The sequence below is a fragment of the Bombus vosnesenskii genome, unplaced genomic scaffold (genome assembly GCF_011952255.1).
Source record: "Bombus vosnesenskii isolate JDL3184/JDL3185 unplaced genomic scaffold, Bvos_JDL3184-5_v1.1 scf7180000013264, whole genome shotgun sequence".
Classification (NCBI taxonomy): domain Eukaryota; kingdom Metazoa; phylum Arthropoda; class Insecta; order Hymenoptera; family Apidae; genus Bombus; species Bombus vosnesenskii.
The window spans coordinates 4,570,941-4,588,750 of NW_022882924.1; the positions used below are offsets into that span (position 1 = coordinate 4,570,941).

Here is a 17,810-nt window from a genome sequence, read left to right on the forward strand (position 1 = left end):
AGGCAGGCTACCCACGTTATTGGAGACGCAGAAAATCGAGGAATGTGCATGTCGGTGCATTATCGCGCAGCCCACAGCCTCCAGCCGAATGCGAGAAACGTAGCGGCCGGTACGTACTGTTGTACGTGCTGTACGTATTACAAGGGCGTAGCCGCGAAACCGCTCGGGCAGCGGCGATCGTCTTCGCACGGCCAGACTTATCAGACGACGAGAACAATACGGTACGCCGGTCGTCTTTCCGAATTTCGTGCTCTCCCTCTTCCTTCGAAACTTCAACGTGGCCGAAGAAACGTCGATTCGAAACGGCGTCTGACTCGCGCGTCAACCGCGGCGCGAATCGGCCGCTTTACGAGCGAAACTTTCGACGACGGAGAGTTTCGTGGAACGGCGGAATAGCCGAGCGAGTCGATACGAGGACTACGAATAGTAGAAGAGTGGCGAAGACCGATCCGCGGGCTGCGCGATCGAAAAACCAACAGACCTGGAAAAAAGAAAAGTAACCGCCAACGAAAAAGTGACAGCTCGCATACCAGGCATTTTTCCGATAACTACTACCCTTTCCCCTCTGGGGAGAGGAACGTGTTCTACGCGCCTGCACGCTCATATACGCATACGTACCTACACTCGTGACTGTCGTGCAAGAGTTGTTCGACCGGCGCGTACTTTTTATTCTCCACCATCGCCCTCCCGCCTTGCTTCTTTCTCTTACTCTCTCGTCCAGCGACAAGGAGAGATCGCGCGCGAGCGCGCGCGCGACAGAACGAGCCCGCAAGAAAGAAAGGAGGAATGATAAAGGGACCCTGAGAGGAGAGAGGTGTGCAACGAGCGAGAGAAAGAGAAAGGGGAGAAGGAGAGAAAGGGGAGGAATATAAGGTAAAAAAGAAAAAAAAAACAGGCTGCAACCCTTTGTGCGGAATGGCCCTTTCTCTTTCGTTGGCACGAACAGAGTGTGTCGTATCCCACGTAAGTAAAGCGTACACGGCGAGGAACTCACGAAAGAGAGACACGTAGTACCGTTGCCATAAGCCACGTCCCCGTATAATTGACGCGACTTTCTCTCCGTGGAAGCTCGACGATATCGACGAGCCCACCCGGTCGAAGAAGCCGTCTTGCTTCTCGCCATCTCCTCCCTCTCCTTCTATTCGCCGCGATTTATCGTCGCTATTTCGTTCGCCGATCCGTGTCCACGTCGATGTCGATTCCGATATCGTCCGACGACGAGCACGAAATTGGGCAAATTAAAGGAAATCGTGGCAACACGCTCGGAACTATCATTCCGCACGGATTAAGAGGTAAATCGCGCGGAATCGTGCGGTTCTCCGACGTTGTCGCGGTCGCAACGATTAAAATAAATCGACCAGTTCTGGCTGGACGAGGAGACGAGGATTCGAGGGGACAGGGGATCGTCGGTCGAAAGCGGACCGCCTCGTGGAAAATGTCGGTCAACGTCGATCACGAGAGTCGGGATCGGAATTGCCGAGCAACGTCCTCCACGCTGTGTCTCCATGCGATTTTACCGATTCCAGCGAAACTTCGTCTGGCCGATCCGAACGCGTCGCGGTGAATACGACGCGTCGGATCAGACGCGTTCTAATTGCGTACCGACGTCTGATAAGACGACGTCGTCGGACGGAAGGAGGGAAATTAAAGTCAAAGCCGACACCGTAGGCTACGGAACGAGACAGAGTGTCGTTACGGAGCTCTCGGTTATCTGGAATTACGGAAGCTTTACAGAGGCTTGGCAGTTGGTCGAGATTTTATGTATCGACGAGAATGTTTTGGTTAAAAAATGGGCCCGTGCCGGTGCCGCATGGCCATAAGACGGCACGTAAAGTCGGTGGCGTAACCGGTAGCATCGGCGGTCCTCTTTCAATTAATAACGTGATCATAGGTTGTTAGAGGTTTCTTCGGCAGACAATCTCCACCTCGTCATCTTTTTCTCCCTTATCTCTTTTTCTCTCGTTATTCTACTTCCACGCACGTCACACCACTTATCTTGCGCCACCTTTTTTTCGCCGTTCTCATCGCCGTTCCTCCGTCTTCCTTCATCTTCCCTTTCGCTTTTGCCATGCTTCTTTCTTTTCCTTCCGTCCGCCGCCACGCGGACGGATCGCCGCTTCGCCTTTTCTCGTCCTTTTCCACTTCCCCTTTCGTTCCCTCCTTCGCCACCTCCTACCTTCCACTGCTGCTGTGTTCGTCGTTCGCCGTTCCGTGCTTCCGTTCCATCCGATTCGATTTGAATTTGTCGAAAGGCGGGGAACGTTAGTTCTCCGCTATTAGGCGCAGTTCGCTAATTTCCTCTGGTCCACGGCCAAACATCGAACGAATCGCGCACGTGTGATGATCGCTTTATTTATTCGACGCTCTGGGTGGTTGCAGCAAGAAGATTCAAAGTGTCAAGGGAAACGGAACGTGACGAGATAATATTTTACTTGTCGCGCCACCTTCCTCGCCGACTTTCTTTTCTCTTTCTTGCATTTTCGTAAAATATGATTATCATTTCCTTCGGGTGGAAACGAATTCTTTTTCATCTTTCCCCGTTCCTCTTGACCTTTTTCTTCTATCCTTACTCTTTTTACGTCTCGATCATCGTGACGCGCATTTATCGTTTCGGGGCAACGGTATTCATTACTCTTCGTTTGAGCTGTATTGTAATATAATTTTAACGAATTCTGCGAAGCCACGAAATAAAAATATAAATCGGCCGAGGATTTTGAAAAGGATGATCCATCACGACGCTCTGACGGATCTTGCACAAAGAACACCTGCCTGACCGACGTTTCTCTCTTTTCCCCCCTCTCTCTCTCTCTGTCCTCGACGGAGATACGCCGAGACACAGAGTAGGAGGGAAATAATCGTCGCTAAATTAGGATTTGGCGTGTACGTTGGACATTTCTCAAAGAAAAAAAAAGAAAAAAGAAGAAGAAGAAGAAAAGGGATCCTTCGAATATTAACCTGACAATAGCGAGATACCTACGTTCGATATACCAGTGAAATAAGCGGAAATCAACGGTGCTCCTAGGATCCGCTGATCACTCCATTTATCACGCTTCCTCCTTTCACGAAAGCGTTTACAAAAGTATGTGGATCGCATTCTTACTTGCTCCTCGACTTATAATACGCCTGTATCTCCGTAAGATAAACGAGAATGTTTAGCCCGGCGTAACGGTACCCGGATATCTTAAAAATCTATATGCATTTCGCTAATTTATCCGGCCAACTGTCTTTACTTGGCGGTCCCGCGGCAACGATCCTATCGATGAATGCATCGTGCGCTCGGCACAAGAAAATTCGAAACGTACCTATTTACGTACCGGTATACGGATAGCCTAACGAACCTAGCGGTACGTTCGTAATACACCAACGAGTAGTTGAACGCGACCGTATGCTCCCGATAAACGTTGTTCTATCGAGAGTTGACGCAAAACGTACGTCTCTTGGAACATTGTTGGCGGCGCGTCTATGTGGGTTAAAAGAGAAACCATAAAAACGAGAGAAAAGAAGACGAACCACCGATCTGTTCACGGCCATTTTCCGTGACATATTCCTCTTGTAACGGACACTTAACCCGCAAGCTGCGGTCTGTACCATCTCGCATGAGGCCACGTCTCCCGGTATAAATTCAATATCTTTTGCCTGTCTTCTTGGCCCATCGAACGAAAGTCCAGGAGAGGGCCTCTCTCTCTCGTAGGGGATGAACGACGGGGCAGAAAAACAAAGCGAACCTGTTGCAGAAAGCCAGTGACCGCAATAGAAACTTCCATGGCTTCTCCTCGCTGGTGTTCGATACCCGGCTCCCTTTTTTTTTTATTCCTCCCTTCTTCGTCCCATCATTTCCCTTTCTTCTCTACGTACTTTTCTCCCCCTTTTTGCCAACCTTCTTGTCTCTTCTGTTTGTTCGCTCGCTTTTTCGTTTTAATCGCGTCGTCGAGTTCGATGGGGGAAAAAACGTTGCAGCTCGTCGTAGCGTCATACGCGCACCTCGGCAAGGTGCATCGAGGACCGTTCTCTACGCGACGATAGTCTCCGGAGGAGGGGAAACGTGACGCGAATCGGGCATGACACTTTTACGATCGATCGAGTCCAATTTCCATACTGTAACCGATCCGCTCGTTATCCGGGAAAACTGCCGGGTCGCTGCCGATCGCTGCCGTGACCATCGGTAATTCGCGTTTCAACTGCAGTTTCTTTGCCTGCTCGCGTCTACTTGCAGTCTATCGCGTTGAAAACGCGTCGCCGAGTGAACCGAGAGCAACGGCGGAGAAAAACTCGACGCTCGTGCGTCGTTGAAGAATCGTGAAACGGGCAACAGGTGAAAAATAAATGGGGGGAGAAAAAGAAAGAGGAAGGAGACAGGCGATCGACTTGTTCGTATTTGTGCGTCTGTGCGTGTAACGAACGCTGGTAGGGCTACTTGAATTTCCTAATTTAATACGTTTACTATGTCGACCTGTCCCGACATAAATTAGTATGTTTATCACGGAGCAGAGAGTGTCGCGACAGAATTTAACGTCACCACTCGCGAGTTAATCGTACGGTAACTCGATATATCTTGAATCTTGTATACGTATATAGATATATACTCGTACATATATATAAATATCTATATATATATAATATTCGTGTATATATACATATACGTAGAGTCGAGCGGGTTTCGCGTAGAATTCCTTTCACGATGGCTCGCAGTATGCGAAAAGCTGGCGCGATCTCCCGCGCGCAGTATGCCAACTAACATATCACTCGTAATAAAGATACATACTTACAACACGGACCAAGTGTGTAACTGGTTGCGCGGACGGTTACATAAGAGAAGCAGCCGCGATCTGGAACCGTCCGTGCATAAAGAATGCTCATTAATACGCGTTACGTTGTTGTCCGCCGATCATCGTTGTATTTTATTACGCTCGTGCCCCGGCCACGGCCGGCTTAATTTCACCGTCGGAAAATTACGAGCGAAAATCTTAGCCTCGCGTGAAATATTAACGGCGCAAGATCAAGGACGGGAATACCGGTGATTACGTTTAATAGCGTTTATCGGAATTGCAAGTGCTTTTTAACTTTTCCCCCGGCGATTATCGCTCGCAACTTGTCGGATGAGGTCGAACGGTGACAAAGCTCGCTGTCACGCGGTGGCAACCGGCTTTCACGCGAGCTCGCATCGTTTTAATTAAACATCGGTAGGCGAGGGCGAGTGCCGTTGCTCGTTATTTTAGAACTCGGCGATTCTTTTTCGATCGGCTTGGAACGCGACACCAACGAGACTTTTGTCCGTCCGATCGGTGAATTCCCTGCGAGATATTTCCCGTTTCTTTGACCGATTATTTATGGAACGTCACTCGTTAATTTATGTTTACTCGTCTGCTTACCGGCCGCGGCACACTCGACCGCTGTCTTTTTTCGGATTATTTTTCCACCATATTTCATATGGCACTGCGCGCCCTACAACGGGGCGCGTTTGCATTCGGCGCGACAGAAAGTTATAAATGATCGAAAGACAACTTAACTCGAACGTAAGCGCGAGTATTCATCGGCGAGGCTGCTTTGACGTAGACATATCTACGGCGAAGTGAAGCCCGTCCACGGACGGACCGTTCGGTGTCGTGCCACTCGAGAGAAAACAAAGCTATTAGTCGTAAGAACCGTAGATATATATCTTATTGTCTCCAGCCGCTAGGCGGAATTACAGCCTACCCTTTAACTTACCCGTACCCTATGGGAATTCATTCGAAGAAGCGTTATTAACCGAACGGAGAAGTCTCGCGGCTTGTGCCACTCGTACGGGGACATCGTTCGCTAAACAACCACGAACCCTATACACGAGAAACTCGCCGGTTAAACAATCTTCCTCCCCTTCTGTGATTCCGATCGCATCCTTCGGCGTTAAAACTGTTACTACGTTGGATTTGTTCGAGTTGAAAAACGAGGAAAAAATTGGATGGTCCGTTGTCAAAAGAAAAAAACAAAAAAAAAAAGAAGAAAAGAAGACGAAAGAAACGCCGCGCTGGTCGCGATAAAATTCGACGCACAAGGACCCGAATCTCGGCCGATAAAAATAGAGGAGCGGATGCAAACGATCGAGCTAATGCACCTCCATTTACTAAATATCTCTATCCCGTCAGACTATCGCGATGCGGACCGACAGAAAAAAGGTAAAAAAGAAGAAACATAGGACAGCACGGGGGGAATTATTAATAGATATATATCTTATTGTCCCCGATGGGTATACAGAATTCCGTGAGTTTCCAATGCACCTTCGTTCCTAGTCTCGTCGTTCTCCTCTTGCTCGTACGTTCGTCGTCGTCGTCGTTACCGTCGTGGTCTATGGGGGCCCCCACGAAGATACGTTATTAATCGGCCGATGTCAGTGGTTCGACCCCTCATAGAGAACCCATAGGACCCCGTTCGGTAAAAGGGACAACGAGGTAGAGGTAGAGAAGAGAGAACCGTGAGCGTCTTGGTATCGGCTCGAAGCCGAACAAAGAGAGGCGATAGAGAGACTCGCACGGAGTACCGGCCTGAGAAAAGACAGAAGCGTGCGAGGAAGAAAAAGGGAGAGCGAGAGTAGCCAGAAACGAAGAAAGAAAGAAGGGAGAGACAGAGACGACGATAACGATGACGACGACGACGACGATGACGACAACGACGAGGAGAAGGACAAACGTCGAAGAAGTAGAAGAAGACGAAAAGAAGAAGGTGAATAAGGAGGAGAAGGAAGAAAAGAAGAAGAAGAAGAAGAAGAAGAAGAAGAAGAAGAAGATGAGAGGAGAGGAGGCGTGGGGCAGGGCAGGGTGAAGGGGGCAACAGAAGAATGGGACTCACTTCGTGCATGACCCAAAGAAACCCCCGCTGAGCGACTCGATCCGATCCGCTGATCCCCGACCGCGCTGACGCAGATACCATCTTTCCTTGCACTCCGAATGCTCTCCGGGCGTTTCTTACCGCCCATATACCTCATCCCTCTCTCCTCTCGGCCGCGACCAGCAAAGAAGAAGGAATATTCTATCCGAGACAGCTATATGACCGCACTGATTTGTCTGCTTATTGTTGCCGTTCCCGTATCCTTGTTTTCCGATCGTGACGATGACGCGACCATCCACGGATATTGTTTCTACGAACGTCGCGAGATTCCACTTCCTTGCATCGATCCCCTTAACGAGCCAATAGACAGAGGTCGGGACGAGTCGAGAAATACCTAAGCAACCGGCTTGCCGACACTCTCGCGATCCGAGCAAAACTCGATCCATGAAAACTCGAAACTTTAACCGATGCCTTTGAACGTTCGTCTGATCTTCTCGTCGACGATCGTGCTAAAACGAAATGTTTCGCAAAGCGATCGAGAAATTTGGAATTTTCTTCGACTTCGAAGTTTCTTATCGATCGTTCGCCGAGTTCGATACCAACGAATTTCGTGGGTAATCTCTTCCTCTTCGGGATTATCGAAACGCTACCGGGTTTAACGCTGTACACGATAACCTATCTAAGAGATCGTGCGAACTATGCCTTAGGACAGGCTTCGGCCGTTTAGCCTAAAGCTGTGGATAGGTAGAAACGTAATTAGCGACACCGCTGCGGCTTGCTGGAGTCTCGTGCTGTCTCGAAGGTAGCCGCTATTCCAAGGGATTTTGCATAAATATAGCGTTTTCGTGTTCCTGCGTACTCGCGTCGAACACAGCCACCATTAGAAACGGTAGATGGAGGAATATCGGTATTTTCGATCTGTGCCAATAAGCGACGCGAGACTTCGATGTCGTCGCACCTTTGAATTTTAATGACAAACGGACACACAGCCTCGCCGGTCGTAACGATTAATTGTATTCGTGTTCGAGCTACTTAAAGGAGGCAGCTACAAGATCCGGCACTGGAAAATAATTAAAAAGTCAAATTTATTCATACGCGTGTCACGCTGAAATCGGCCGTTTAACTGTTGCGAGAGCCAGCGACCGACTATTGTTTCGTCATCTCGAGATACGTACGTTCTGGCACGCCTAAACATTTTAGGCCAATAATCGATGGCACGCACTTTGTCAATGACGGCCGAACTCCGACTAATTACCAGGAAGATCGATGCGTTCCAGCCAGGGATTACATAAGCTTGAAAGATCATCTACGTGCTTCCATATTTAGTATTCTTCGACGTGGCGAGATCGCGTCAGTTATGAAGAAATCGATCGCGAACAGAATGAGAAAATAGATGTATACGTCGTCGTTTCTTCGTCGAGTTTCGTCTTTCGTGGTTCTTTGATTTCGTTCGTAAAATTCCAATACAAAACGAAAAAGGGATAACAAAAAAAAAAAAAAAGAAACGAAGGTCTAACGTCTCGGTAGCGATTTTCTATGCTACGCGCAACGCGATCCGATTACGTTCAAAGTTTCTAGCGTGGAATATAAAGTTTCGTACGGTTACTCGAATAAATCTTTCCACGGCCGCAAGAGCGACCACCGTTCGTTCCTCGATCGAAAAGATGTTGCCATCGCTAGCGCGATGCTTTTCCAATAGTACCATCGTTGTTCCTTCGAGCATCGAGTCGTTTCGATACACTGGCTTCTGGTAGTCACATAAACCTTGGCCGCTGACGTGACTGAGAATTTAATGAAATGAGACATGCACAAGTTGGATCGAAAAACTAACTTTCTCACGATTCTTCGCATGCATACCGTGACTCCGCCGCAACAACGGCCCGTAGATTTATATTGATTGCACATAATTATATCCTGGCGACTGACAAAACTTCCAGACAGTCTTTCTCTCTCTCTCTCTCTCTCTCTCTCTTTCACTTTTATCTTTGTACTTTTTTCGATTTATCGTTAACACGCGAGGAATCGCATCCAAGACACTATTAATTAGAAACTCTTAATTGTTTGGCGCTCGGTACCGACGACGCGTAACTTCTTTTCAATATCGTTCCGTAATTAATTAACCGACCGATGATCGAATAAAAATAATGCTCGACAAGACGGAGCTGCGAACGACTTTTAACCCGAAATCATACGCTTCTCTATTGCTTACCAGACACAGCGTGTAATTACGAGCAATTCTTAGGATCGAACAAAAATTTTTAATTACAGGTTCGCGTGACGGTTCTAGACAAGAATGACGTGGCACCGACCTGGGGAACCGGCACCTGGAAATTCAAAATCTCCGAGGAGGCGCCGCCTAACACCGTTGTCACGGTCCTGAAAGCGTACGATCCGGATACGATCGGAACCTTGACTTACACCCTGGTACCGAATCATCGGCTCGATCCAGGTCCTGGCACCGCTCTTGGTTTCTACCCGGCCAGCCAACACGAGCTCCAAGACGAAAGCCAATGTCAGTTCAGACTTCATCCGACCACGGGACAACTGACACTCGCCGAGGCTCTCGACAGAGAGACCAGAGAAAAGTATGTCCTGAAAGTTCGAGCCGATGATGGATTGCAACACACAGACATCGCGTTAACCATTCAGGTACGTTTCGTTTCCATATATCATCCCCTTGACTCGACATAATTTTTTATCCGGCGATCGTGCTTCTAATTAGAAACCTTTGCCGGATTTTTTGATGCAATTACTCATGGGGCTCGGTTAAATCGAAGCGTCGCGTCGTGTCCTTCCAACGATTAACGATTTGGTCCGATACGAAAAGTTACGAAAAGTTAGTCGGAAATGAAACGAGGACGATGAGCGTTCGTTTGAAAGAACAAAAAGAAAAAAAAAGGACGAAGCAAAGACAGGAGATAAAGAAAAAGGACGAGGTAAGAAGAGAAGGAGCGCGCACGAGGAAGGGATCCGGTCGCGTATCGATGGAGTCCTCCATCGAGTCCCGTTGCACACTGATTATTATCCTGCAATTATACGGGGATGCTACTGTTACCTTGATCATTGTGCGACCCACTGTCCCGTTATTCAACCACTATTCATCATTACGGGATCAATCGGCGTGATTCGCGATATATTGATGCTGAGAAAGAGACGCGCCTATTGCTCGAAATGACATTATCGTACAGGATTGGATGGGACACCGAGTACGGCAAAAAGAGACGGAAACGAGACGAGAATACGGAAGATTCGGTGAAACCGATGAAAATTTCCAAGTTTCTCGCGACCTATCGGTCGACGGTAGCAACCAGTTTGATACTCGGGGTGGATCGATCGAGAAGAGAAAGCGGATTACGCGCTGGTACTCAAGGGCGAAGACTCGATTTCTCGAGGCCCGTGGAATCGCTCGGTTTCCGTGCGTTTCGTCTTGTAATTCATTACGGTGGCCAAGCAAAACGATTGGCGGCGATAAAAAAGGCGAAGAAGGGCGACCGGGATGTTTAACGAAGATGGAAAGAAGATGGTGGTAGTAGCGGGAAGGAGTTGGCCACAGGCCAGCCAAGGATCCCTCGGAGACAATCGCAAAAATTATCCTTATGACGTGCAATGGCTGGAATTCTTTTAAGGTTCTCGCTGCCCGCCGTCCGCTATTCTATCCGGGTCTCTTAAAGGCAAAAGGAATGCCAGTCCCGATCATAGCTCGGCTCTTTGGGGCTCCATGAAAGAGGCCCGCTGCCGACAGTTGCGGAATCTGCCTCTTCTGGCCCCTTATATCCTCTCTCCTCTTCTCCTCGCTCGACCTCGCACAAGAGTTTCTCTCCTTCGACCTCCTCCCTTCGCCCCGTCTTCTTCCATCTTCCCTCCTTCTCTCTCTTCCCTCCCGTCTCCTTCACCGTCGCTTCTTCCCTTTCGCCCTCGTCTTCCCTCCTCTTCCCTCTTCTTCCCTCTTCTTCCCTCCGTATCCATCTTTCCTTCCTCGTCCTCCTTCCATCGTTGGTCACCGCGGTCTCTACTCTGCTCTCGGTTCTCCCCTCGTCATCCAACGTGTCTCGGGGTAACCGTCACTTTTTGCAAACGTCTCCGAACCCTCCTTAATCAAACCGTGCCCACCTCCGCTTGATTCCTTTATACCGCCACCGCGTGTCGATCCTTCTCGACGCTGGAAACCTATTCACCGGGCTCGCACCCTGACTTCCGACCGGGATCGAGATCATCCTCTCGAGCCGTCCTATTCGAACAGAATTATTCGCGGCGAGAACGAGACGCGACTTCCACTACGGAGGGCTGGTCGCGCGAAAAATTCCAACCATCCTGCGATTCTCCTCGTTCTACCTTCGAACATCGAACTCGTTTCGCTGACCAGCAAGATACGATTGCAAGTTGCGTACAGTTCGGTCGTTGCAGATCGAGCACACTTGCGTTACGCGCCGAACGCCTGTCCGATTCTAAAACGAAACCATCCGCCGATATATTGTAAGCTAACGTTCGCCGTTTGATCGCGCTACGCTATCGACGAATCGAGCCTCCGTAGCATCTCCCTCTGGAAAAACATTCTTGAAATTCCTCGCGGAGCCCGTTCCACGATTCATCGCCACTGTAAAAACAACAGGAAACTTTCTTCGAAGCGCAAACCGGCGGCGGTTCGAAGGTGAACCGAGCTCCGCGAGCACGACCGCTTGTCTCGAGCTTTGATTGAAATATGTTTATTCAGGAACGACGTCGAGTACAATCGAAAGAGAACAGGAAGCGTTAGCTCCGATTCTGAATTGTTTATCCTGACCCGTTACCTTTCTTCTTCTCTCGATCGGACAGCCGGCAGCCCTTCCAACAGCATGAATCCAGTATGATCAAGAATAACATCGATTATTCTTTCCTACCTTTACGCGCACCTACTTCAACTATCTACTAAAAATATATGGAACGAGTGTCTCTCATCGGAAGCCTAAAAAAATCGATCTTCCTATCCTGTTCCGATGTAACTCGACGTTAACACCGTGGAACAGGTACCCGAGGATTTTATGAAACGAGCCAACGAAACCAGAGTGTCTTTCGATTTTACAGGTGACCGACACCAACGACAATGCGCCGACGTTCCAGAGCACCGCGTATTCGTTCGACGTGCCGGAGAACGTGCCAAGGGGCAGCCGAATAGGTCAGGTCGTCGCCACTGACGCAGACGCCAACGGGCCCAACAGTCAACTCAGCTACACTCTGATTTCCGACTGGGCCAACGACGTTTTTTCTCTGAATCCTAGCACCGGCGTGTTCACGTTGACGGCCAGCCTTGACTACGAACAGGTTCGTACGATCGTCGATCCCTGGAAATCGATCTTTAGAAAGCGTGTAAAACGATTTGGGAACACGGTTCACACGCGATACGTCGCTTTCGTCTTCCAACTTAAAACATCGGATGCGCTTGCTGTTGGGAAATCGACGTTTCATCGGTGTTTGCCAGAGCCGAAACAGACGACACCGATGATGCGTTTCGTTTAAATTCTAAACGCGAGTTACGCATCGTTCCCGATCCACGACGTACTCTTTTCCATTCAGAATTCCGCGGATTTTCCTAACACGTCACCGATCGACGCGTCCACGCGAGAGATCCACATACCGTGAAACGCATAGCAGCCCGGGGCAACGATTATAACCATGAACACGCCTCTACGTTTAACCTCGAACGCGCCTATTATATTAGCTTTCGGCTGGGAGGCTACGCTAGAATTTAGGGTTTAGCGTTAACAGTCGGACAGATCGATCAACGGACGTTTTCAACTGTCCGATGGTTACGCTTCGGAGACAAGCCATACTTATTTCGAGACGCGCGCATAAATTTCATTTTGTCCAACGTCGTCACCCACAATTTTCGTTTTCAACCGTTGAAAGCGTACGCTGTGATCTGTAAATCGCCGTCGTTTCTTTCTTCTCTTTGTAACCGAAGTTTCGCGCCTTTACGATACCAACGAAACGTTTTCTTCCCAAAAGTCACATCCTTTCGCAGAGCGAAACGAGAGTTCGAAGGACAAGAATTAACGAAATTGCGCGTAATCGCTAGACGTAAACGACAAACGCGTACGACACTTTACCTTGCACGTACAGAGCGCGGCTGAATAACGTGTACAGAAAATGCAGTTTGAAAATTTATCGGTTAATTCCGGACTGGGAAGTACTAAATAATCGACAGAAGATAAGTAGAAAACGTGGAATACGATTTTCCGCTCCAGGCTTCATTTTCAAGAGAATAGATATAGATATATAGTACACGCGTATGATAAATATTCAAAATTCTTTTTCTCGGAAACAAAGCGTCTCGAGATACAATTTTCGATTAATCTTCGCACGTGGAACAACCCGCTGTCGATTATTCAGTCCTGTCTAGTCCGGAATTAACCACGTTCGAGTATGCTTGATAAATTATCAAGCTTGATTCTCTCGAAAACTAAACTTTCGATGAACAAATTTCGTTCCATGTTCTGCTCTTACGTTTCCATAATGAATCACCCGCTTGTACGTGTTATTCGACCGCGCTCTGTATATGAAATGGTCTAATATAGAGTTTCGATGAGAAGCGGACAGAAGAGCGCAAACGGTGCATAGAAGAAGAGGGTAGTTTATAGAACCTTTCATCATCGTAATTCGTTTCCAGATATATTGGGCGGGATCGTTGGAGCGCTTGCGAAAGCGTTTTACAACAGAGCCGGCAAGATCGGAGCGCATCGGAAACGAAGAAACAGCACGTTGCTTCCACGAAACTCGTATTAGTCTTTGCAAAATTGTTAGGCGCCTCTCCGTAAGAGAAGCCGATGCAAGCGAAGAGCATGTCTAATGCGAACAAAAAGTTCCCCCCTCTCTTTTAAAACATCGTTGGAAACAACTGTTCTTCGAAACGACCGACTACTTTTTACTTTCCTTTTTCGACGATTAAGTCGTTCGCGTTAAACGACCATTTTCGACTATACACTGTTCGGCAGTCGTTGGCCGTGTCACTTTCATTTTTATATCCGTTGCTGGCCGTTCGTATGTTTTTATTATCGTCGCGAATATATTTCCCACGAGGAGCGAAAGACGCGTTCGTCGACTAGTTAAGAAAACAACAAGTTTGATCGTTCGACAGGTGCAGCACTACATTTTGGTGGTCCAAGCGACAGACGGCGGCATCCCGGCGCTTTCCTCGACGGTGACGGTCTACTGCAACGTCGTCGACTTGAACGACAACGCGCCGATCTTCGAGGCTGGCCCGCACGCCGCGGATATCGTCGAGAATACGACGATCGGCACACCGATCCTATCCGTGGCCGCCCAGGACCTGGACTCCGGAGATAACGGCAGGGTAATTTACGCTGTCGCCGGCGGTGACGAGAACGGTGACTTCGGAGTGGCACCGAACGGCACCCTTTTCACTCGGAAGTTACTCGACAGAGAACAAAAGCCACTTTACAATTTGATCCTCAGCGCCACCGATAGCCCTTTGCCACCTGCTCTGCCTTTGTCTTCCACCGTACAGGTTTGTCCGCATCTTCTGTAACGAACTATAATTCCAGTCTCGCGCTATCGATCACGATTCACCATCCAACCCAGCTATCGTATTTCTAACGATAATTCGCCTAGTTTCTACCTTTAGCCTGGAAGAATTGTTTCGACCGCAAACTATAGCTGATATAATTTTGGCGAAAAATACCGTTAGAACGAAAGGAATTTTGTCGGTGAATAATACGGCGAAGAATGTTTCGATAGAGACTTAATCGTGAACGTTATTCGATCGATAGGTGACCGTGGTGTTGCTGGACGTAAACGACATGTCGCCGGAGTTCATATCGCCGACGAAGATTTCGATAATAGAGAACGCGCCGAGCAACACGGTAGTGATGGCCATTAAGGCGGTGGACAGGGACGAAGGACGGAACGGATACGTGGAGTACTCCCTCGAGGACACGACGCTTCCCTTCACCGTTGGTCCCGTAGATGGACTATTGCGCGTATCTGGCTCGTTGGATCGCGAATTAAGGTCAAACTACACCTTGGAAGTAACCGCGAAAGACCGCGGTGAACCACCGAGATCGTCCTCGACCGCAGTCACTGTCACGGTCCTCGACGAGAACGACAATTCGCCGGTGTTCGATCCGAGACAGTACTCAGCCACTGTTGCCGAGAACGCCAGTATCGGGGCTAGCGTGCTGCAGGTTAGCATTTTTCGTATTTCCTTTTCCCTCGTAAATATATCTGCGAATGCGGTTTCACCGCGCGAAGAGTCACCATAAAATCGAGATTACACGAGCAGTTACGTCACGCTAATTAAAGTCGCAACGAGTATGTTCTTGGGCGAGAGGCGTTGCAACTGAAGCGTGAAGCAAAGTCCCGAAGAACGCTTAACCAGCGTTGAAAGGCGTCGATACTTTTATTTCGTTCCGATCGATGCGAGCCGGTTAATTTCAATTTTAGGTTTCGGCGATGGATCGCGACGAGGGTGCGAACGGAAGGGTGAGATACGGTATCGCGATGGGAGACGATAACAGAGATTTCACCATTTCCGAGGACGGCGGTGTCATCAGAGTGGCGAAGAATCTCAACTTCGAACGGAAATCCAGGTACTATTTGACGATAAGGGGTGAGGATTGTGCCTCGGAAGTAGGCGAAACACCACGGGGCGATACCGCTCAGGTCACCATCACTGTCATCGATATAAATGACAATGCACCGGTTTTCTTGGATTCGCCCTATTTGGCACACGTTATGGAGAATATGGTACCACCTGGGGGCGGATTCGTGATACAGGTAATTCGACGAAACGGTTCGTAATCGCTCGGCAGCGATCGAAACCGTTTCCGAACGTTTCAACGTGGAAAATGAAAAAATCGTTCGATCTGTCGGTCTCAGGTCAAAGCTTACGACGCGGATACTCCACCTTACAACGACCAAGTGAGATACTTTTTGAAGGAAGGCGACACGGACTTGTTTCGAATAAACGCGAGTACCGGCGACATTTTTCTGCTTCGACCCCTCGACAGAGAACTGGTGGCGGAGTACACTCTGACGTTAGTGGCCATGGATACCGGTAAGTTGGTTGAATAATTCTCACGACTGAGATCTTTCCTTAAACGTAGCGTCAAAGGCTAATTTATAATTGCATAAACAAAGTAAAAGAAAGAGGAGGAGGGGAAAGGACAACGGGAGGGCAAACACGCGTGCAAGGGAATAAAGGATAAAGAAATCGCGGGTAAGAAGGTATTCCCAGTAGATTCTTTGCAGGCGTACCTTAGGGGAACAGCTAAATAGGTATATACCTGGTAGGATGTGCACAAAGAGACGGCATTGAAAGGGTAGTCAGTATTCTTCGGAGAGAATATTTTTCCGGCCACCTTAGTAACCGGTCTTAGGTTCTATGTAAACTGGTTGCGAATTAGCACGAACAAAGGACTTAATTATATTGGGTTTGGCACTTCTAAAAAAGCCGCGGTGAATCGAAGAAGAAGAAATAAATAAAGAAAAAAGAAAGGAAAAAAAAGGAAAAAGAAGAAAAGACGAAAAGGAGAAGTCGATTTTAACGTTGAAAAGACCTGCTTCTCAAGCGGTTCAACTCCCGTAATAAGAAGAAGTACACAGGCAACTATAAATTCGTCCGGCTGCTTTGACAAATGTGCGAAGCCGTGTACAAATTGTTGCCGTCCCATTCCGTCGACGCAACGAACGAAATGTCATCAAATGTCAAAGACAATATACGTGTACGACGATACGCGTGGCGATTCGCCAGACCGATCGTTGCATGAATTTATTTTTCCATCTATAAATTCTCTCAACTCGAACCGTCGCGTCGAGATTGCACAAACTGTCGTGTCGCGCGCCTCCTAAGACGAGAAAATGTCACCCCCTCCCCCTTGTCCCTTGCTGCTCGTTCGACGAATAGACAAAACAATAGACGATATACGGCATGGTTTTAAGTAATGAGCGGTAATATACAAATTGGATATAAATTTGTGGGTTGTTCGATGAGATTCTTTAAGCGGTGGGCAGTTCCTCGGCGAAATCTTTTTTATCGTTCGTTCCTCTGACGAAGCCAGTAGTCCCATTCGAGGGTGCCCCTCGCCCGCCCCCTTCGACCAGCCATCGGGGGCCGATGGCCCAATCGGTCCCCGCCGAGGTAGACAAGCCTGCAGAGTTATGACGCGCGATTATGATAATCGCTCTCAAATGCCTTCCTCTGCCTCCACGCTGCACTCTCCTTCTCCCCACCCTCTCTTCGTTTTCCCTTCTCTCACTCTCACTCTCTCTCTCTCTCTCTCTCTTTCTCGCTCTCGCTCTCTTCTCTCCATCTCCGCCTCCACCTCCACCTTCACCGCCACCACCTCCTCCTACTCTTAATGCTCCCCTTCACCCCACCCGCTTTCGTTTGTTGGATCTTTTGGACCGTCTCTTCGCAGCCAAACGCGCATCTCTCGAGATCCTGCTCGAGCACGCGCATTATACTCCTATTTTATTCGTACGTCATGGCTGTCGCGTGTATCCGCCACCTATAGCGCTTATGCCAACCGTGTCCGCTCGGAAACGGGTGACCCTAGCACGGTTGACCACGATGCCAGGTATCCACCTTACACCGCGTTACGTTTCGTGTCATCCGGATGAAAAAGGGGCACTCGAGGCGAGACCATCGACGAGGAGTTGCAAGGAAGTAACGCGAAAGGGGAACGAATGATACTAATGGCTCGTAACAGGCGAATCGAAGATAGCGACGAGGACGACGGACAAGAAGATCTTTCGGTTGGGATCTCGCGTTTTCTCGCCTCTTCTTATCCCAAACTATACTGCGTATACACGCGCCTAATAACACGGGACGAATGTGAAAAGAAAGAGACAGAGGGTGAACGAGAGGGGGCGGTCAAGGGGGACTGTTGCTTCTTGTCCCCATCAATTAAGCAGACGAACAAGCGGCATACGCTCCTAGTGTAAGTCAGTATATTTCTGTCGGATTGCCCACCAGGCGAACACCGCCTATGGTGGACCACACCATTGTGCTTTGC

General features: G+C 48.8%; 1 protein-coding gene across 1 annotated transcript in view; it reads left to right on the top strand.

Annotated features, from left to right (window-relative positions):
• The window catches only part of LOC117236758 (cadherin-related tumor suppressor), a 66,638-nt gene that overhangs the window by 37,462 nt on the left and 11,366 nt on the right, over positions 1-17,810 (top strand). The window contains exons 2-7 of the mRNA XM_033499976.1: positions 9,070-9,450; positions 11,863-12,099; positions 13,913-14,302; positions 14,565-14,978; positions 15,238-15,570; positions 15,673-15,850. Of these exons, the coding sequence (XP_033355867.1) occupies positions 9,070-9,450; positions 11,863-12,099; positions 13,913-14,302; positions 14,565-14,978; positions 15,238-15,570; positions 15,673-15,850 (1,933 nt within the window). The remainder of the gene's footprint in view (positions 1-9,069; positions 9,451-11,862; positions 12,100-13,912; positions 14,303-14,564; positions 14,979-15,237; positions 15,571-15,672; positions 15,851-17,810) is intronic.